Here is a 23,435-nt window from a genome sequence, read left to right as displayed (position 1 = left end):
GGGGGGGGGGGGGGGTCATTATTGAGTACTGTTTTCTGGGTGTGTATTAGTGTATTGGATTATTAGCATAGTGGTGAGATGCCTGCATGCTTAGTATTTATGAAGCTCAGTTTCATAGCAGATAGACGGCTCAAAATAGCCAGGAAAACATCTATCTGCCGAAAAAGTCTAACTTGTGATTTTCAAAATGCAAAATTAAGACCTTTTACACTGCAGTTCATCCAAATAGTAAGGGGGCATGTTTATTTATTTATTGCATTTGTATCCCACATTTTCCCACCTATTTGCAGGCTCAATGTGGCTTACAGAGTTTTGTTATGACATAGTTATTCCAGGATATCACATACAATTAGTAATATACAGAGATTAAGAAAGGGAAGAGAGAAGGAAGGTTGGAGGCGTGTTTTGGGTAAGACTAGGGCAGGCCCAAAAGTTGGACTTCTTTAAGCGATAATGGAACAGGAAGAAACGTCCAAGGCAAAAAAAAGGAGGATGTGTTTAACTAGACCTGTCTCAATCATGTCTAAATTACAAAAATGTGCTCTGACTGACCAGTTGATCACTGGAAGCATTAAAGCTTGACCTCTCCATAATCCCCTAGTTGATGTGTCCCCCTCCCACCCCCTTAGGAAGTGAAACTGAAAGGGGGATACTAGACACTATGATAGCATCAGGTATTATGGGCATACCCAACAGAGCAGCAAGCAGCTCTCAGGAGTAGCCTAGTGGTCAGTGAAGTAGACTGTGAACATAGGGATCCAGGTCCAAATCCCACTCTACCTAGTACATTTGTGGTGGAAATCGTGAGCCCTCCAAAACCACATTACCTACTGTACCTCAACATAGGAGACACTGGAGGGTGGAGGGATATTATAATGGTGTAGAGTTAGGTACAGTAGGGTTTATTCTGTTCCTGGAGGGCTCACAATACAAAATAAAGGCGTTATGGTGAGAATTGTACCTGGGTGCCATTATTTAAAGTCCACTGCACTGACCACTAGGTTGCCCCTCTGATCTGCAGGGATGCCTATGTGGCCATTTTTCTCAAAATGATGCCAGACAAATGTTCTAGTGTTTGGTTTTTGGGCGTTTATAAGTTGGACATCTCAGTTTGGAAATGACTCTTTGTAGATGTTTTCTGTGCAAAATGTCTGTGCTTTGCGCCATTTTCAAAAGGGACCCAGATGTTTTTCCTGTTTGAAAATGGCTGTCAGATGGACTTATTTTTTTAGGACATAATGAGCAAAACAACCCAATTCTGATTGGACGTTTTTTTAGAAAATGCCCCTCAGTATATACTGTTATTGTTAACTGCTTCAAATAACGTCCATCAGATTTGTGGTATAGATTTTATAAATAAAGAAATGTATTTTTAATACTTCTACCACATTTTCCTTGCATGCTTTAAAAAAATGTATGCATTACAGGGGAAGTGAACTTATCAGATTTGATGGGAAGAATGAAAAGCTAAGACTTACCATTGTTAATCAAAACATGTAGCTGGAGGTGCTTTGCTTTAAACTGGTACACAAATTTTCGGATGGACTTCATGGAAGCCAAATCACAGTATATGAATTCCACTGAGAGAAAAAAAAAAGAAAAAAAGAAAGGGGTACAGTCAGCTTTAAGTAAGAGCACAGAAGCTGATCAGGCAGTATAGAGGCATTGCTCTGTCTGAGCTAATCTTCCCAGCACGCATGGATTCCTTCTCTTCTCTTCTGCTCCCCCTGAACCCAAGAACCAGGCACAGACAATGTTCGAGAGACCATTCATTGTGGGTGGATGGGTCATGACCATAGCATAAGGGGAAAGGGAAGAGGGAGAAGAGAATTTGGATTTAGCTCATGTTTCTCTCAGTAGTTAAAAGTGAGTTAAACTCATGTACATTAGGGCTTAAAATCTAAGGGGCCCTTTTGCAAAGCTGTGTTAGGTACTAACACGCGCCTAATGCAGCTTAAAAGGGCTTACAGCCAGGGGCTTAGCCAGACCTCGACTGGGGGGGGGGGGGCAGAGCCCAAAGTGGGGGGCACATTTTGGCCCGCCTCCCCACCGCCGCCGCATGATGACACCTTGGCTGGCAGGGGGCCCCAACCCCCGCCAGCTGAAGCTTTGGTCACAAGCTGGTCTCGCATTGCCTGCCCTGCTCTGTTCTCAGTCACGCCGTGCAAGCTCATTTTAATGAGAAGTTTTGCTAGTAAGTATTTATGTGATTTCTTTTGACAAGAGTACAGGTAAGTCCCTTGGGAGGACTTCAGAGGCCTCAAAGGCATGTATAGGGCTAACATAATCTTGAGGTACGCTGATCTATTTTGTCTGAGAACACAGAGTTTTAAATTTGGTCCTTTCAAAGATTGGTGTGCACTTCTGTTTGACTCTTCATAGTATCTAGCATGCTGTAAGAATAACACAGGGAACATTGGATTTTATTATAATAATCATTACACTTCAGGTGAAGAGGTCGACAAGCATTTAACTCAGTAAGTGAAAGGCAGAGAGTTGGCATCGGTTTTTTCACTGTTTTTCCTCCTATGAATTATCCCGGCCCTTTTCCTCTTCCCCTCTCTTGCCCCTTCTCTGCTATCTTGTCGAGGTTGACTGTTCTGTTATGGCTGGCTCTGTCCTTTCCTGTCCAATAATGTAGGTCTTTTCCTACTTTTATTTATATTTGATTTCTATTCTGTAAACCACCCATATCTGCAAGTTAGCTTGGGTGGTATAGCAAGTTTTAATAAACTATAAACTAAACTATAATTATATTATGTTATCAGGGATTTATTTCTCGTCAACTCTCTATAAGTAGATTCAAGGCGCGTTACAACCAATGTAAAGTAAGAGGCTGACAACAAAAATCAGGAATTACACAAATGCAGAAAGAAAAAAAAACCTTATATATTGCATGCAATAAAAAGTTATAACCCCCCAGGTCTAGTAAACAAATATGTTTTCAATGCTTTGCAAAAAATAAAATAATTTGTTTATAAACATAACTCACACGGAAGACTATTCCAATAACGAACAGTGATAAAGAAAAATGATTGAGTGAAAGCGGCCTTAAACCATATGTTGTTAGTTGAAGGAAAAGCTAACAGTGAATAATTACATCTTCTGGAAACCGTCCTAGATTTCAGCACATTCACCACCTGAGATCCACTTTCAGGGCACAAACGTTCCAAAAACTTAAAAACTAATGGCCTTGTTTACTAAAGTGTGCTAGCATTTTTAGTGCACGCTAAAATTATCACGTATTAAATGTTAGAGTCATCCGTATATTTCTATGGGTGACTTAGCATTTAGCGCATGCTAAAAATGCAAGCACACCCTTAGCACAGCTTAGTAAACAGGGCCCTAAGCAAAGTACCTTAAAAATAACCCCGAGACTTCACGAGCAACCAAAATGCAATAGTCCTAATAAAGGACTTGTATGATCCAGCCAAGTTTTCCGAAATATTAACCTAGCAGCTGAATTCGGAATCGTTTCTTAGAAGAAAGACTCAAGTAAAGTGAATTACTACAATCTAATCAGGACAGAATTGTTAACTGCACAATAATTTTAAAATGATCTTCTAAAAAATAAGATCTTAACAGATGTAATTGTTTTAGTTTAAAATAGACTTTTCTAATCAAACTATAGATGAGTCTAATACCATTCCTAAAACTTTGGAAGTTTTTTCTACATTAAACCGAGATCCATCATCACCCACAATTATCTGAGGAATTTTGGTTAAATTCATTGAGAACCATAATATCTTGGTCTTGTCAGCATTAAGTTTTAATTTGGCCCTGACAGACCAATCTTTTATCCTTTTCATATAGACATTAATTTTAGAAGACACAGAATCCACAGCCTGGTTAACAGGATGCAAGAAAAAACATATTGTCTGCATAGGACAGCATGCTTTCATCAGATGTTAATACGAGTTGACCAAGGGAGCGCATAAATAAGTTGTACAGGAATGAAGAGATGGGAGAACCTTGGGGAACACCACAAGGAGATTCCTAGGGAGATAAAAAGCAGCCTCCCTTTAGAACTAGATACTGTCTATTTTGCAAAAAAGATTCAAACCAGTTAAATACACCAACAACTGGATCCAATGCAATCAGGATTCCACTCCACATACAGCACAGAAATAGTGATATCAGGGCTTCTATCGGAACTATACCTTCTTATGGATAAAAACCAGCAAAATCTTCATTATGCAACTAGACCTATCAACTGCCTTTGACCTGGTCAACCATGAAACTCTCCTAACAATACCTGAAGAAGTAGGAATGAGGGATGGAGTTCTCAACTGGCTCTCAGAATTTCTAAAACACAGATTCATTCAAGTCACATGGCAACAATCTCTATCTCAACCGTGGCAAATAAAACATGCAGTCCTACAAGGCTCCCCACTCTCTCCTATTTTCTTCAACTTCTACCCCAGAGACATAGGGAAGATCTTACCCCACACAAAATCAAATATTACACCTAAGTAGATGACAATATTCTTTTATTCCCAGGAACAAACCCACCATCGATATACTCACTAATGAAAGAAGTCTTCATGATGGTTTATGAGTGGCTTTGCTCCCTGAAACTAAAAATCAACCCTGACAAAACCAACATACCATGGGTGAGAAACAAGACAGCAAAACAACCAGACATACACCCTGAACTGGCAGGAACAACAATCCCCATGAAAAGCGAAATCAAACTCTTGGGAATATGGATAGACTCACACCTCAATATGTACTTGCAGATAATTTAATACATAAAAGCTTCTATAACATACAAAAATCTACTTGATCAAACCCACTTCCGTATCCAGGGCTTTTTTTGAGGGGGTACTGAGTACCGGCACCTTTTCCATTGTCTGCTAAATTTGACCCATGGACCCCAAGTTTTAATGAAAGAGCTCAGGCTCTACACACCAATTCTGCCTTGTCATAGATTCTGTGATTGGTTGCAGGGGGCCTGGCTATTTTGGGATGAGTCCCTCAATGATCACCCCACCCCTGAAGAGTGGCCTAGCATTTGAGTACCGGCACCTTTTTTGCTAGAAAAAATGCACTGTCCGTATCATAGTACAGGCCATGGTTCTTACAGGACTCGACTATTGCAGCATAGTCTATTTAGGACTACCAGACAGATTACTCAAACATCTACAAATAGTCAAAAATGCAGCAGCTAAATTGATAGGAGAAGGTTGCTGATCCAATCATGCTACACCATTCCTCATCGAACTACATTGGCTACCCATTAAAGCAAGAAAAGAATTCAAGCTACTAACGATCTTCAAAAGTCTCTATGGCCTCACACCATCCTACATCCAGAACATCATCCAACTACATCAACCCAAAAGAACCCCAAGATCCTTACAGGAAATCAAAATGATTACACCAACCTCATAAGAATGAAGAGAACACACAACTTGACAATCACAGGCAAAGGAGCGGAACTGTGGTACCTGTTGCCGCGAGAAATAGGATTAATAATGAACTATATGCATTTTTGACGTTCAATAAAAACCTGATTATTCAAAAACACTTAGGCCCAATCTTTGAAAAGCTAGCACCACATAAACACAGGACACGGAAGATGAAACACGAAACCACCTGCTGATTCTGGCAAAACACACAAAAATGGAACCCAAACCAGTTCATAATAGACAATGAGTTCCAAAGACTATTATGTTTCACATTAAATTTGATCTTATATAAACAGTTAAGCCTTTCTAATGTTAGAATAATATTATCAGTTAATCTTAGAAGATAGCTCAAGCGTGTTAGTTAGTTAATAAGTTGTAATAGAACACTGTTCACTGTATACTCTACAGTTCCACTGTAAGTAACTACTAATGAGTTACTACCAATTATTTATTTTATTTATTTATTCGGATTTATTTACCACCTTTTTGAAAGACTTCACTCAAGGTAGTGTACAGTAAGAACAAATCAAACATAAGGAATAGACAATTACAGCAGTAAAAATATTCAAATAAAAATACAAAGTATGGTGTGTAGTATACTACTTACAATGTGAACACAATACATAATAGAACATTTTAATAGACAGCGTAGGGTATAAGCAAAGATGAAACATAATGATACATAAGAGAGTGAGAGGAGTTAGAAAATAAGGTGACTAATTTAAAGAAAGTTGCACATGAGGTCAGAGAGATGATTAAATGTTATCTCAGCTAGGGTAGGAGTGGATAAACATGTCCTGCTGAAGTATGTGCAGCCTATGTCACTAATTGTGTGTTTGTGTGAGACTAAGAAGTTAGCTACTTCTTCCATTAAAGGCCTGGCTGAAGGCCTGCTTCCTGGAGTAGAGATAGTCTTGTGTTAAGCGGAGCCTTTCAGGTTTTTAAAAGATGGAAGGATGTCATTATTGAGTGCATAAATATTATTAAGCAGCAGCAATTGATCCACTATCAATAATACAAGTCCCACCCAACTACACTCACTATCTGATACCTGATTCTGTACGGTATAATTTGACTTACGTCACATAATAGCCACGCCATTTTTCCATTCTACAGCTGGGAAAAAAAAAAGCTGCTGATACCATTTAGTATGCAGTTGTCTCAATTCCTCATAGTTTAAATGTGTTTCATGAAAAAAAAAAAAGAGTAAATCAGCACCTTCCTTCTCCAAAAAGAACATATTGTCCTTCTCTTAATTGGGTCATTCATTCCCTTAACATTCAGAGACACATATATTTGCAGTGTACCCATTATCTAAAACACAATCCCTGTCTCCTCAGCTCATAATCTTGGTGTCATCTTTGATTCCTCTCTCTCCTTCTCTGCACATATTCAACAGCTCGCCAAAACCTGTCGTTTCTTTATCTACAACATTAGCAAAATTCGCCCCTTCCATTCTGAATACGCTGCCAAAACCCTTGTCCACACCCTTGTCACCTCTGGCTTGGATTATTGCAATTTACTTCTCACTGGTCTTCCGCTCAGTCATCTCTCTCCTCTCCGGTCTGTCCAAAATTCTGCAGCACGGCTTATTTTCCACCAGAATCGTTATACCCACACTAGCCCACTCCTCAAGTCACTTCACTGGCTCCCTGTCCGCTTCCACATACAGTTCAAACTTCTCTTACTGACCTTGAAATGCATCCATTCTGCAGCCCCCCATTACCTCTCTACTCTCATCTCTCCCTACATTCCTCCCCGTGACCTCCGCTCACTGGACAAATCTCTCTTGTCGTCCCCCGTCTCCTCCACTGCTAACTCCAGGCTTCGTTCCTTTTCCCTCGCGGCACCTTATGCCTGGAATAAACTTCCTGAGCCTGTACGTCTAGCTCCATCTCTACCTGTTTTCAAATCTATGCTGAAAACCCCCCTTTTCACTACTGCTTTTGGCTCCTAGCCACTACTCATTTGCCTCCCCCTCCTTGTTCCTTCTCACCCAGTACTTCCCTCGCCCTTGTCTTGTCTGTCTGTGTTATTTTAGATTGTAAGCTCTATTGAGCAGGGACTTTCTCTCTGTGTCAGGTGTTCAGCATTGTGCGGGTCTGGTAGCGCTATACAAATGCTAATAATAATAATAATAATAAAACATTTTATATACTCTACTGGAGGGCATGCTGGAAAATACAAGCTCTTGTAGCCTTGCCTTATCGTTACGGAGAAATTTTACCTGTTTGAGAAGCCAGTTCAGGCCATTTACCACCGCCATTACTTTATACACCCATTGAGCCATGGTAAACAGTTCCAAGTGGACATGAGATGTGTAGGAACTGACATTGCTGGGCAGACTGGATGGACAATACAGGTCTTTATCTGCCATCATCTACTATGTTACTATGTACTTTCCAAAGCCAGAAATTAACAGATGAGCTGCCAAACCGTCCATCCTATGAACTATTCACCATGCTGTTGTAATTCTTGATAAAACAGTGATCCGCCTTCTTTTTTCTTCATCACAGCAATAAGATAAATAATACAGTGTGATCAAACTGATAGCAGATTTTGGAGGAGTTGTCAGTTGTTACAAAACAACTCTCTAAGATAGCCGTTATTATGCAACATGTAAATTCCAATATGTTTTGCATGTCTCTCCACTGGCAGCACTTACCTTTCCTCCCTCACAGGCAATTTTCAGCAGGCTCTCTCCATTTTTAGCTGTTTTGCAGTGCATAGGCACCAGGGCTTTTTTTGAGGGGGTACTTGGGGGTACTGAGTACCGGCACCTTTTCCATTGCCTGCTAAAATTGACCCATGGACCCCAAGTTTTAATGAAAGAGCTCAGGCTCTACACATCAATTCTGCCTTATCATAGATTCTGTGACTGGTTGCAGGTGGCCTGGCTATTGTGGGGTGGGTCCCTCAGTGATCACCTTACTCCTGAAGTGTGGCCTAGCATTTGAGTACCAGCACCTTTTTTGCTAGAAAAAAATGCACTGATAGGCACTCTTCTTGGGCAGTACCAGAGACTTTGCAGGGGCATCCGCAGTAACCACAAGAAGCAGCTTTACAATGGCAGGTGAGTCTTGGTAATAGGATGCTTTGCAACACAAACTATATGCATAGAAGCCTATTACTGAGCATGCGTTGGGGGAAGATAGAATCTTGTTCGGCATACGGGACACACCAATCAAGTTTTTTTTTTTTCTGACCATTCTCCTCATTATATCATAGTCTCTTTTTTGAAAGTGAAATGCTAATGTATTGGATTTCCTGTGTCTACTTAACTCCAGAGATTTTATCGAATCTGATCATGTTATGATCACTGTTATCAAGTGGCACTGGCACCATCACCTCCTGCACCAGATCATATGCTCCACTAAGGACTAGGTCTAGAATTGTTCCCCTTCTTGTTGGTTCCTGAACCAGCTGCTCCATAAAGCAGTCATTGATTTCATCAAGGAATTTTACCTTCCTAGCATGCCCTGCCTGATGTTACATTGAGCCTTCCAAAAGGTGGGAAAATGTGGGATACAAATGTAACAAACAAACAAATAAATAAAACATTTACCTAGTTAATATTAGTCAACTGAAATCAGCTAACAGTTTGTTTGCCTCCCTAATTTCTGATGACATTTCTGTACATGTCAGTTCATTCTGGCCAGGTGATTAGTAGTACACGCCTATCACTATCCTTTTCCCCTTTACACATGGAATTTCTATCCATAGGGATTCCAAGATGTGTTTTGCAGACTTTTTAGCCTATTTGATCCAAGGACTTTCTTAATGTATAATGCTACCCCTCCACCAATTCGATCTGCCCTATCCCTGTGATATAATTTGTACCTTGATATGACAGTGACCCATTGGTTATCTTCCTTCCACCAGGTCTCAGAGATGCCTATTATATCTACCTTTTCATTTAGTGCAACACATTCTAACTCTCCCATCTTATTTCCTAGGATTCTGGCTTTTGCCTACAGACTTTTCAAACAATGCATGTTGTTCTTATTTACAGCTTGCTCAGCAGTTGCCCATGATAATTTGCAATCTTTAAAATCTGTCTGCTCTTTACTTAAAGACATTTGCTGGGTCATTTTCGATATGACGTCTAAGTCCGACTTTAGATGTTTTGCAAAAAAACATCCAAAATCTGAATAGGAAAGAAGTTCATTTAAAAAAAAAAAATGTCTATCTTTTATTTTCGAAAATACTATTTCTAACAAGGTTTTGTGCTTTGGACATTTTGTTTTTTGGTCCATTAAAAAAAAACCAAACAAAAAAAAAACGTCCAAGTGAAAAAAGTAGAAAATGAAGCCATTGGGATGTAGGAGGGGCTAGCATTTTTAGTAGACTGGTCTCCCAGACATCCCAGGAGATAAATGGGGCACCCTAGGGGGCACCACAGTGGACTTCAAAAACATGCTCCCAGGTACAAATCTCACCGTTGCTCTCTTATCTTGTCTGCTGAGTCTCCCAAAACCCACCGCCCACAACTTTACACCACTGCAATAGCCTTATGGGTGAAGGGAGGACCAATAAGTGGGTACAGTGGGTTTCTGGTGAGTTTTGGAGGTCTCACAGGTTCCCCACAAATGTGACAGGTAGAGGGAGATAGGGACCAGAGTGCCCCACTCCATGGTGCACTGCACTGACCACTACACTACTCCAGGGACCTGCATGCTGCTCTAATAGACTTGGCTCTAACATCTGAGGCAGTCATAGAGACCGTTAAATCATATTTGTATTCACATTTGTTGGGGGTGGAGTGGGAAGGGGTCAGTGACCACTGGGAGGTATTGGTGGTCACCCCTGATTCCCTCCAGTGGTCATCTGGTCATTTAGGGCACAATTTTGTGCCTTATTCATTATAAACAACAGGCTGTCTCTAGCGCCAGCTTCACTTGAACTTACGGGAAACCCCTGAACTTGTGTCGGGGGGGAGGGGGGGTCAGGGAGACTGGAGGTCCGCCAGACCTCCAGCCCCCGTGTCGCTGGCTCAGGGTGGAAGTACTAGGCCACCAGGGCCATGCTGTTTGGGGTCTGGAGGTCCTATGGACCTCCAGCCCCTGTGTTTGACAGGTCTGGGCTTTTGACAGCCCAGACCTGTCAAACAAGTGGGGAGGCGCTCAGGCACAATCCTCCCATACTTTACCCTATGATCAGAAATAACAGCACACATAAATTTGCATGCTATTATCTCTGATCATAGGAGCGGAAAAGCCCCGCGCTGTTCCAGCCCTATTTTTAGAGCACTGTTTGGAACAGCACGGGGTTTTTGATCATCTGCCAATAAATTTGGCTTCCAGAACCTCCCTCCCACATTTTCCTATGTCATTAGTACCCACATGTACCAAGACAGCCGGTTCCTCTCCAGCACTGTCTAATATCTTATCTAGGTGACGTGTGAGATCTGCCACCTTCACACTAGGCAGGCAAGTGACCAAGTGAAAGACTGAACACATTTCATATGTACAAAAATATATCAGAGGGGTTTTACAAGTTCTATTTACCTTACATGTCCTTCTAGAAGCAAACTGAGCTGCAAACTCAGCATATTTATTAATATGCACATTCACCTTGCTGCATTAGGGATGAATTGACTACCGTCATATAATATACTTAAAAATTATCAAAAGCCATCTTGCAAAGGTCAAAACATTGTTCATTCTCAATTTACACTGGAATAATATTTCTCAGCTCTGGGCAAGGACATCTGAAGGTACACACTACAGTAAAACTCTAGATGCTCTAATGCTCCTTTGTATGTATGCAAAAGCTTTGATTTATTCCCTTTTTAAGTTTCTTTTAATTAAACTACAAATCAGTGACTGTGGTACATGTCACTATTTGGCTAAATGAAAGTGGCTGAGATCATTCATCCTGCTAAAGACTAAGCACATTTGGCAGTGATATCATAGAAAGAATAATTTTATTTTCTATCCAGCTGGAGAATATACAATATAACTATAGTGATAATGGGTTATACAGAATAAATTCTTTGAGAAACAACAGCAGATTATAAAGGGATTGCAACACAGACTTAGCACAAGCATCTAAGCTTTACCTAGTTCCTTCTCCTTACGTTTTCAACAGGAATCGAGATCAATGATTTCTAAACCTGCCTAGGGGTCCCCCCAACAATCAGATTTTCAGGATATCTGCAAAGAATATTTGTGAGATAGATTTCCATGCACTGCCTTCATTGCATGCAACTCTCTCTTATGCTAATCATTCTGGATATCTCAAAAAACTTGACTGGCTGGGTGTTCCCCAGGATAGAATTGGGAACCACTAATATAGGGGGGGTGTTTTACAAAGGTGTGCTAGCTTTTTCAGCAGGGGAGTAGCCAGACAGCAGATTTTGGGTGGGCCTAGTCAAGAAGAGGGTGGGCACCAAGTGTTTCCCCCCCCCCCCCCCCCAATGCAATGAGGCCAGTACCAGCAGCTTAGGAATCTTAGACTTGGGATCCCCACTAGCTAGCACTAAATATGTGCTGCTGTTGGGTGGGCCTGAGCCCTAAGTGGATGGGCCCGGCCCACCCCACCCAGGCCCACCTGTGGCTACGCCACTGTTTTTCAGTGTGAGTGAAAAATTTACATGCACTGAATGCTAACATGCCTATAGGAATATAATCAGGCTTATTTTCGAAACAGAAAGACGCTCATATTTCGACCCAAATTGGGAGATGGGCACCTTTCTCTCATGGGTGCCCAAATCGGTATAATCGAAAGCTGATTTTGGGCGCCTCCAACTGCAGTCTGTCGCGGGAACGGACAAAGTTGACGGGGGCATGTCGGAGGCGTGGTGAAGGCGGGACTGGAGCGTGTTTATCGGCCGAGGAGAGATGGGCGTCCTCGGCCGATAATGGAAAAAAGAAGGGCTCCAGAAGCGAGAATTTGGGCCACCTTTTTTGGACCCTTTTTTCTCACGAACAAATCCCCCAAAAGTGCCCCAACTGCCCAGATGACCACTGGAGGGAATCGGGGATGACCTCCCCTGACTCCCCCAGTGGTCACTAACCCCCTCACAAACACAGAAAAAGAACTTTAAAAACTTTTTTTGCCAGCCTATATGCCAGCCTCAAATGTCATACCCAGCTCCATCACAGTAGTATGCAGGTCCCTGGAGCAGTTGTTAGTGGGTGCAGTGGACTTCAGGTAGGTGGACCCAGGCCCATCCCCCACTACCTTTTACACTTGTACTGGTAAATGGGAACACTCCAAACCGCCCTCAAAACCCACTGTACCCACATCTAGGTGCCCCCCTTCAGCCATAAGTGCTATGGTAATGGTGTAGAGTTGTGGGCAGTGGGTTTTGGGGGGATTTGGGGGGGGCTTAGCACCCAAGGGAAGGGAGCTATGGACTTGGGAGGTATTTTAATTTTTTTTTTAATTGTTACAAGTGCCTCCTAGGGTGCCTGGTTGGTGTCCTGGCACGTGAGGGGGACCAGTGCACTACGAATCCTGGCCCTCCCACGACCAAATGCCTTGGATTTGTTCGTTTTTGAGCTGGGCGCCTTCGGTTTCCATTATCGCTGAAAACCGATACCGCCCAGCTCAAATCCGCCCAAATGCGATGCATTTGCCCTGCACAAACCGTATTATCGAAACAAAAGATGGATGCCCAACTTTTTCGAAAATACGGTCTGGCCCGCCCCTTCGCGGACCCATCCTCAGAGATAAACGCCCATGGAGATGGGCGTTCGCATTTGATTATGTCCCTGGTGCGCCTTCGTAAAAGGGGCCCATAGAGGATATGGTTTAATTTTCCAGCCACTAGGTGGCGATACAATTTTTATCCCATTTCTTCTTAAGGTTTGGCTACAACAACTGTCTGACATTTTAGGTATGTTATTTTATATTTTTATTATGGATGTAATGACGCAAACTGACAAGATTAGTAGATCATGCAGACTAAAACATTTTGAAATAAATAAACAGACCAACTGGACACCTTAAGTGAGTGAAGCAGGACAATGGTCACCTTCACATTCACATGTGAGTCCTCCGATAGCACACTCCTCTGTTCATAAATATCAAATGTGGGATATACATGTTGTTTAACATTCCACAATGTTTTAACCCTCTCCCCTATACTCTACAAAAACTTCTTTCCCACCCTCATTTCCCCATGAGCGGGGTAAACAATTTCCCCACCAACAACTACTGAACAGTTGGGAGGGCTGGAGGTTCAATCTCCCATCAGGATCCTGACCTGACATGACTCATAAAACTGCCAGACTCTGAAAAAACCCCCCAGACAATTAAGGATTATAGTAACCACATTCCGGAATTACTATGTCTAGAATCAGTGGCGGCCCTACCATTAGGCCAACTGAGGCGGGGGCCTCAGGTGGCACTCTTCTGAGACAGCATTGCCCCCCATCCTTCCTTCCCAAACCCCCCTTCCCTGGAATTTACATTCTGTTGTCTTGTTTTTTAAAAGGCCACAGTGGCAGCGATTCCCATAGACTACCCTGTCACTGGTCCAGGACCCCTCCTCTATATTGCGGCCCATCAGAAAGGCAGGCCACAGTAGAGAGAAGGAGCTGAGACCTGCGGAACGGCAGCCTATGGGAATCGCTGCTGCCGCCACTGCCTTCTGAAAAGCAAGAAAAGAAAAGGTAAATTTAGGGAAGCTGGTTGATAACACCCTCATCCTCCCCGTCTCATCTGCCCGCAACCTCGGAGTCATCTTTGACTCCTCTCTCTCCTTCTCTGCGCATATCCAGCAGATAGCCAAGACCTGTCACTTCTTCCTCTTTAACATCAGCAAAATTCGCCCTTTCCTCTCTGAACACACCACCCGAACTCTCGTCCACGCTCTCATTACCTCTCGCCTGGACTACTGCAACTTAGTCCTCACCGGCCTCCCACTTAGCCATCTATCCCCCCTTCAATCTGTTCAGAACTCTGCTGCACGTCTCATATTCCGCCAGAACCGATATACTCATATCACCCCTCTCCTCAGGTCACTTCACTGGCTTCCGATCAGATACCGCATTCAATTCAAGCTTCTCCTTCTTACCTACAAATGCACTCAGTCTCCTGCCCCTCACTACCTTTCTACCCTCATCTCCCCTTACGTTCCCGCCCGTAACCTCCGTTCACAGGACAAATCCCTCCTCTCAGTACCCTTCTCCACCACCGCCAACTCCAGGCTACGCTCATTCTGCCTCGCCTCACCCTATGCTTGGAACAACCTTCCTGAGCCCTTACGCCAAGCCCCCTCCCTGCCCGTCTTCAAGTCTTTGCTTAAAGCCCACCTCTTCAATGCTGCGTTCGGCACCTAACCCTTACCGTTCAGTGAATCCAGACTGCCCCAATTTGACTGCCCCTATCGGACCGACCGTTCACTTGTCTATTAGATTGTAAGCTCTTTGAGCAGGGACTGTCTCTCTTTGTTAAATTGTACAGCGCTGCGTAACCCTAGTAGCGCTCTAGAAATGTTAAGTAGTAGTAGTAGTAGTAGAGGGAGGGCGGCAGAGGAGCCGGGAAGGCAGCTCATTCCTCACCTCAGGCGGCAGATTGTTTTGGGCCATCCCTGTCTAGAATACTTTTTACTGCTGCATACATGATTCTCTCTTTATATAATAGATAAATAAAGCAGAGGATGGGCAGTTAACTTATAGTAACTACCTCCACATTAACTGTAAGGCATAGTCTCCACTGATTCTTCTCCCTATTATGCATTAGCTGATAACACAGGAATTACTGCTGATTAACTGAAAGGGAACAACTGTATAAATATTTTAGAGGGCTTTTTATTAAAGTGCAGTAAAATCAGGGCTTAGCATGTTCCAATGCAGATCTTTCTTGTGTGCTAAGCTTAGATTTAACAAGGCATATTTTATTTTCCTTCTTTTTTTTTTTTGCAGGTAGTGTGCTAATGTTTACTTTAGCGTGTGGAACTGCAAAAAAATAATGCGGGGGTACTTACAAGTCTGCATTATCCAGTCACCACAGACTAAACGTAATGTGCTAACTGGATAATGTGGGAAAGCTCACAACACACCCCTCCACAAAATAATAAAAAAATATATACAGGAAAAATACCAGCATGCTTTAATGCTATTTGTTGGGCAATTGCTCTTAAACTTGGGACAGGTAGATTTAGAGTTAAATAGGTTATCTCAGTATCTATTTTTAAGTTACTCTACTTATTTAGCAAAGGCAGTTTAAGGAATTAAGGGTTTCTTTGTTTAGCATTTAAAGTCTCTATTACAGTTCCATAGGCTAGCTGCAGGGCCGGTCTTAGGCATGGGCGATAGGGGAGTTCACACAGGGCCCCGCACTCCTAGGGGCTCTGCATCTCTGGTACATCTGTCCTCCTGTCTCGGAACATCTCCCTGCTCCTTACCTTAATGCGCATCCACATTTCAGTAGAAAGCATCAGGCAGCAGCAGCAGCGATTTCCATATCCCGTCAGCTGCTGAGCCCACAGCCTTCTCGCTGCTGCATCCTGCCCAAATGCGTAGCTAGGTGGGGCACAGGGGGAGCGGTCGCTCCCCCAAACAGCTGTTTAGAAAAAATGGCGCCTATGCACCTCGTGCCAATAAATATTTTTTTCTGCTCCCTCCAGTCTCCTCTGCCCGTCTCTCCCGTCTGCGTGGTCACTTTTTACTTCCCTGAAGCCTTCTCTCTCCTGCACAGCACCGGCGATTCACAGTCAGCCTTCTGCCAGCGTCTCTCTCTCTCAAACCCCCGCTCAGCCGTCACTTACTCTCTCTCTCTCTCTCTCAACCCCCCCCCCCCCTCAGCCTTCACTCACTCTCCCAACCCCCTAGCCATCACCCACTCTCTCTCAAAACCCCTGCCTTCACCCATTCTCTCTCTCAACCCCCCTGCCTTCACCCATTCTCTCTCTCTCAAACCCTCCAGCCTTCACTCACTCTCTCAACCCCCCCCCCAGCTTTCACTCACTATCAACCCCCCCCAGCCTTCACACACTGTCTCTCAAACCTCAAGCCTTCACCTACTCACTCTCTCAAGCCCCCACTCAGCTTTCACCCACTCTCTCTCAAACCCCCCACCTTTACCCATTCTCTCTCTCAAACCCCCTGCCTTCACCCACTCTCGCAAACCCCCTGCAGCTTTTACCCACTGTCTCCCAACCTCCCCAGCCTTCACCCACTCAACCCCCTAGCCTTCCCCTACTCACTCTTTCTCAACCCCCCTGCCTTCACCCACTCTCTCTCAATCCCCCTCTAGCTTTTACCCACTGTCTCTCAACCCCCTCAAGCCTTCACCCACTCTCTCCACCCCTAGCCTTCCCCTAATCACTCTCTCAAACCCCCACTCAGCCTTCACCCCACTCTCTCAACCCCCTCCCAGCCTTCCCCTACTCACTCTCTCAAACCCCCAGTCAGCCTTGACCCACTCTCTCTAAACCCCCAGCCTTTACCCACTCTCTCTTTCTTTCTCTCAACCCCCCTCAGCTTTCACTCTCTCTCTCTCAACTCCCCCAGCCTTCACCCTCTATCTCTCAATACCCCTCTTAGTCTTCACCCACTTGCTCTCTCTCAAATGCCCTCAGCCTTCGCCCCCACACTCTCTCTCTGCTACCTATTCCCCTCACCTCGCAGGCTGCCTTTGCAAAGGAAACAGCAGGCTTCCTAGCCCCCGCTGCAATTTAGCTCTCATATAAACTTGAGCCAGGTAGAATAGGAAGTTCAGGTCATCTTGCAGTTTCGAGACCTGCGAGACTCCCAAGCTTCCTGCACTGCGCAACTCAAGCTTATATAGAGAGCCAAATTGTGGTGCAGAAGCATAAGAGATGCCAGGTAGAGTTTAAAAAAAAAAACAACCTAAAATTTGGAGGGGCATTAAATCCTGGGCTCCAGAGTGCAATTTCTATGTGCCCGGTGTAGTGTTCTCATGTGCCAGAGCAGTCATAGAACAAAAGTGCGCCTATTCAGGCAAAATACAAGAATAAAACAGACTAAGTATTTAGAGATAAAGAAATAGAAAAGATTAAACCAAAACTGAAAAAGTGGATGCCCTTTTACATAATCGTTTAGAGATTCAAAGAACTAGATTTGGCAGCCATAAAGTTTCCTTCAGCCAAATTAATAAAGGGAAACCAGATGGCAGAATGGGTCAGATGGCTGTTGTTTTATTATTGTTGAAAATTTCCCCAACCAGTGTGTTTCAAATTATTTAGTACCATGCTGAAAGTGTGTCATGCTTTGAGAATAGGCTGTGCTCACAGAAGGCAAAGATGGTTCTGGCTGAGAAAAAACAAAATATGTGCCAGGCCCTCAGTACAGAAGGTTCTGAATCCTGGAAACACACTGAAAGACAAAGCAGTATTCCCATAGGAAGGTGGTGCCTGAAATATCCTTAATGCAGCCATCCTCTCATTAGGGAATGAGGATAGCCCTGGAGGTCCTACACTAAAGAATTTATAGGGGTGCCTGTTGCTTTAATCAGAGAGAAGAAAAAAAATCTATAAACCAATGCACCAAAAGTAAAATAAAGGGTCTTGAAAGAAGCTAGAAGAATGGTCTAAGGTTTGGCAATTAAAATTCAATGTGAAGAAATGCAAAGTGATGCACTTAGGGAATGGAAATCCTCGGGAGACATATATGTTAGGTGGGGAGAATCTGATAGGTACGGACGGGGAGAGGGATCTTGGGGTGATAGTATCTGAGGATTTGAAGGCGACGAAACAGTGTGACAAGGCGGTGGCCGTAGCTAGAAGGTTGTTAGGCTGTATAGAGAGAGGTGTGACCAGCAGAAGAAAGGGGGTGTTGATGCCCCTCCAAAACTGAACACAATATTCTAGGTGGGGCCTCACCAAGTCGTTGGTGAGGCCCCACCTAGAATATTGTGTTCAGTTTTGGAGGCTGTACCTTGCGAAGGATGTAAAAAGAATTGAAGCGGTGCAAAGAAAAGCTACGAGAATGGTAAGGGATTTGCGTTACAAGACGTATGAGGAGAGACTTGATGACCTGAACATGTATACTCTAGAAGAAAGGAGAAACAGGGGTGATATGATAAAGACGTTCAAATATTTGAAAAGTATTAATCCGCAAACTAACCTTTTCCAGAGATGCGAAGGAGGTAGAACGAGAGGACATGAAATGAGATTGAAGGGGGGCAGACTCAAGAAAAATGTCAGGAAGAATTTTTTCACAGAGAGAGTAGTGGATGCTTGGAATGCCCTCCCGCGGGAGGTGGTGGAAATGAAAACGGTAACAGAATTCAAACACGCGTGGGACAAACATAAAGGAATCCTGTTCAGAAGGAATGGATTCCAAGGAGCTTAGCCGAGATTGGGTGGCAGAGCCGGTGGCGGGAGGCGGGGATAATGCTGGGCAGACTTATACGGTCTGTGCCAGAGCTGATGGTGGGAGGAGGGGCTGGTGGTTGGGAGGCGGGGATAGTGCTGGGCAGACGTACACGGTCTGTGCCCTGAAAAGGACAGGTACAAATCAAGGTAAGGTATACACAAAAAGTAGCACATATGAGTTTATCTTGTTGGGCAGACTGGATGGACCATGCAGGTCTTTTTCTGCCGTCATCTACTATGTTACTATGCTACTATGATGGATAGCCCAAACTGGAGTACATGAAAAGAGAAGAAAAAGGCAAAATTATATTTTTAGGTGATTCCTCCCAAAATAAGATGTATACTCAAAGGCAAAAGCAATACAAAAATCAACATATAAGTGGCAGATGAAAAGCCCTTAGATTTGAAGTTCTTCTCATCCTTTTTCTCTGTAATTCAATTCTACAAATTGCTCCCAGGGGGGTACTTTCCTTTTCACCCTCTTGTATGCTGGTGCCAGATGATGTAGTCAAAGCAACTAACAGCAGGAATCAAAAGAGGTTTGGAAAAGTTCCTGAAGGAAATGTTCATTAACAATTATTTAAAAAACCAAAAAAGCCAAAGCAGAGGCATATCTGGCCTCCGGCGGTAGGGGGGGCCAGAGCCAGAGGGAGGGGGCACATTTCAGCCCCCCCCCCTGCCGCCATTACCGGACCCCCCCACTGCCACCACCGACTCTCTCCACCCCCTCCCGCCGCCAGCCCTCCCCCGCTGCCGTTTCTTACTTTTGTGCCGAGGTCCGCTTCCTCCTGGGCCTTTAAAAATATTTCTTCAGCTGGCGGGGGACCCCAACCCCCACCAGCCAACCCGAGGTGACGTCTTTCAACTTGAAAGTTTCAAGTTCTTCGTCCGCCGTGGCCGACGTGCTGGAGTTGAGCGACTGAATCCAGTTCGGAGTCTGACGTCGCACGACGTCAGACTCCGAACTGGATTCAGCCGCTCAACTCCAGCACGTCAGCCACGGCGGACGAAAAACTTGAAAAATGTCACCTCGGGTTGGCTGGTGGGGGTTGGGGTCCCCCGCCAGCTGAAGAAATATTTTTAAAGGCCCAGGAGGAAGCGGACCTCGGCGCAAAAGTAAGAAACGGCAGCGGGGGAGGGCTGGCGGCGGGAGGGGGGCCAGGGCGAAATCTGCGGGGGCCCAGGCCTCTGTGGCCCCACGCAGATACGCCCCTGAGCCAAAGTACCCTCTTTGCAAAAACCAACCAAGAAGAAACAACAGAACAAAAATGGGGGACGCAGACATACAGTCCATAGAGATCTATAAAATCCATTAAAATGTAATATCAAGACAATGCAGTCCTGCGTTTTGGCACGCAGTGCGCCTGCCTCAAGAATCTCAACTTCAATTGGACTTGTAAATTCTTTGTACTGTTTAGAAACAGATATAAACACAACACCATCAAACAGCCAAACACAATATGGACACCAATTGCTGAAAGTAACACAGCAGGTATGCAAACTAAACACTTCTTTTTAGAAGGAAAAAACAAAAACCACAGAACTGTCCCTTTAAATGTTCTGTGGTGTGGTGCTTTCCTGAAGGAGAGTGTCTGATATTACTACTACTACTACTACTATTTAGCATTTCTATAGCGCTACAAGGCATACGCAGCGCTGCACAAACATACAAGAAAGACAGTCCCTGCTCAAAGAGCTTACAATCTAATAGACAAAAAATAAAGTAAGCAAATCAAATCAATTAATGTGAACGGGAAGGAAGAGAGGAGGGTAGGTGGAGGCAAGTGGGTACAAGTGGTTACGAGTTAAAAGCAATGTTAAAGAGGTGGGTTTTCAGTCTAGATTTAAAGGTGGCCAAGGATGGGGCAAGACGTAGGGGCTCAGGAAGTTTATTCCAGGCGTAGGGTGCAGCGAGACAGAAGGCGCGAAGTCTGGAGTTGGCAGTAGTGGAGAAGGGAACAGATAAGAAGGATTTATCCATGGAGCGGAGTGCACGGGAAGGGGTGTAGGGAAGGACGAGTGTGGAGAGATACTGGGGAGCAGCAGAGTGAGTACATTTATAGGTTAGTAGAAGAAGTTTGAACAGGATGCGAAAACGGATAGGGAGCCAGTGATATCATTCTATTAATAGGCAGGTAGCCATTTTTAGAGTGCATGGAAGCTGACTCTTTGCCGCTAGACTTCGTTCAACATAGTTAAAAGTAAATTATGGGATTTTTAAAGCTTTGAACAAATAGGCTGCAATGTACACACGCTAAGTCCTTTTTTTGCATTGTTTCTATAGACACACCGGCCTTGAAACAACGAACAGACAGAAACAAAAAAAGGCAAAGATCTGCCACAGAAATAGCAAATCAAAAGAAAAAAAGCAGATAAAAAAAAGACAAAAAAATAGAACAGGAGGGTAACAGAAGAAGTGGTTTATTACAAGTTACCCGACGTGGCCACGTTTCGCCCTCAGGCTGCGTCAGGGGTAAAAAAACTACAAAATAAAAATACATAATGAGTAAAACATAAACATCACATTGTATATTTGATAATAAAACACATCTAAAAACACTATCACATCACATAAAATAAAAACCGATCAAGTCTAAAAACATAATACAATAAAATATAACATCAAATCAATATCAGTTAAAAACATTCAGATTAAATATGCATGCAATAAAATAATAATTTTAATATAAGACATGATATCAACAAAAAATAATATCAACACTAAATGTATATCATCAGAACTGCATAGGACAGATAGGTGGAGATATACAACACTAAAATAACTGAATGACCGTACATACTAAATATCACCTACCTAATAGGGGTAAAAAGCAAAGTGAACCCCTAAAAGTAGTCATACAACCACCTAAAAAATACAAAATAAATAAATAAAATCTCACAATGCTTGGCTTCAATTGCCGTTTTTTATGCACATTCAATGATCTAAAAATATTGAAATTAATATTCACTTTGTTAAAAAGTAAGTATCAGTGGGTTTCCATGTTCTAATAGATAGCAACTCAAATCAATAGAAATCAATACAAAGTACCTATAAACATCATACTGTTCTGTGACAATCACATATATCATCATCAGGCTAACATCGTTGGAGCAACGGTGAGATGTATACCTGGGAGCATTTACATGAAGTCCACTGCACTGCCCCCTAGGTTGCCCCACTGCTCTCCTGAGATGTCTGGGGGACCAGTCTAGTAAAAATGGTGCCCCTCCTATATCACAATGGCTTGATTATCTACGTTTTTTTTTTTTTCAAAAATGGCCTAAAAAGAAAAATGCATAGAGCACAAAAGTTTGTTACAAATGGTATTTTTGGAAAAAAAAAAGATTGACGTTTTGCGGTTTCAAAAATGGCTATATTTTCTATTCGGATTTGGGATGTTTAGCACAAAACGCAAAGACTGACTTGGATGTCATATTGAAAATGCTCCTCAATGTTCTTTTATGGTTCTCAGACTTTTAAAAGATAAAGGAATCCAAGTTTCCTGGCAAAATAATTTGTCTAAACACAGTTCCAAATTCTGAAGCAACTCGGCAAAACAAGTGGCCCTTGTCAGGGTAACAGTGTGCCTCTCATGCTGAATGTCGACCTAATAAAGCTTTACTGTATGTGTGACAGTTATTTCTCTATTTTGAAGAAGGGACTGTGACCTACATTAATGCAAGCTAAGTGCCAACTTTGGGGCTCTTTTACAATGCCTCAGTACATGTAGAGGGGAATAATCGAACGGCGCCGGCGATCTATTTTGGCGGCGCCGCAAACACCTGGCCGAACCGTATTATCAAAAAAGATGGCTGGCCATCTTTTCTTTCAATAATACGGTTTGGCCCGGCCAAATGCCAGAGTTCGCCGGGTTTGAGATGGCCGGTTTTGTTTTTCAGCGATAATGGACAAAAAATGTTGGCAATCTCAAACCCGGCGAAATCCAAGGCATTTGGTCGTGGGACGAGCCTGTATTTGTAGTGCACTGGTCCCCCTGACATGCTAGGACACCAACTGGGCACCCTAGGGGGCACTTCTAAAAATTAAAAAAATATATACAAATACCTCCCAGGTGCATAGTGTAACAGGTAGGGGGGGATGGGCCTGGGCCGGCCTGTCTGAAGTCCCCTGCAACCAACAAAAACTGTTCCAGGGACCTGCATACTGCTGTCAGGGAGCTGGGTATGACATTTGAGGTTGGCATACAGGCTGGCAAAAAAGGTTTTTATTTTTATTTTTTTAGTGTGGGCAGGGGTTGGTGACCACTGGGGGAGTGCGGGGAGGTCATCCCCCATTCTCTCCGGTGAGTTTTTGAGGCTTGGTTGTGAAAATAAAAGGACCAAATAAAACCATCAAAATACTGATTAATGCCGCTTTTTTTTTCCATTATCCGCGGAAGCTGGCCATTTGGTAGCCATGCCCATGCCTGCCCATGTCCCGCCTTCACTATGCTGCTGACACACCCCCTTGAACTTTCGCTGGCTCAGCGACGTGAAAGCAGCGATGGTGTCAAAAAAGCAGCTTTCGATTATACCGATTTTGCCGCTTTTGAGAGATGCTTGGAATAAACTCCCTGAGCCCATACGCCAGGCCCCCTCCCTGCCCACCTTCAAATCCTTGCTCAAAGCCCACCTCTTCAATGTCGCCTTCGGCACCTAACCACTATACCTCTATTCAAGAAATCTAGACTGCCCCAACTTGACATTTCGTCCTTTAGATTGTAAGCTCCTTTGAG

General features: G+C 43.6%; 1 protein-coding gene across 1 annotated transcript in view; it reads right to left on the bottom strand.

Moving 5' to 3' along the window:
- Positions 1-23,435, bottom strand: part of DHRSX (dehydrogenase/reductase X-linked) — a 319,241-nt gene that overhangs the window by 85,776 nt on the left and 210,030 nt on the right. Inside the window, exon 4 of the mRNA XM_030202103.1 lies at positions 1,479-1,580. Within this exon, the coding sequence (XP_030057963.1) occupies positions 1,479-1,580 (102 nt within the window). The remainder of the gene's footprint in view (positions 1-1,478; positions 1,581-23,435) is intronic.

The sequence above is a fragment of the Microcaecilia unicolor genome, chromosome 4, assembly GCF_901765095.1.
Source record: "Microcaecilia unicolor chromosome 4, aMicUni1.1, whole genome shotgun sequence".
Taxonomy (NCBI): Eukaryota; Metazoa; Chordata; class Amphibia; order Gymnophiona; family Siphonopidae; genus Microcaecilia; species Microcaecilia unicolor.
The sequence above is the reverse complement of the archived record's forward strand: the minus strand, read 5'-3'. Positions and strand labels throughout refer to the sequence as shown.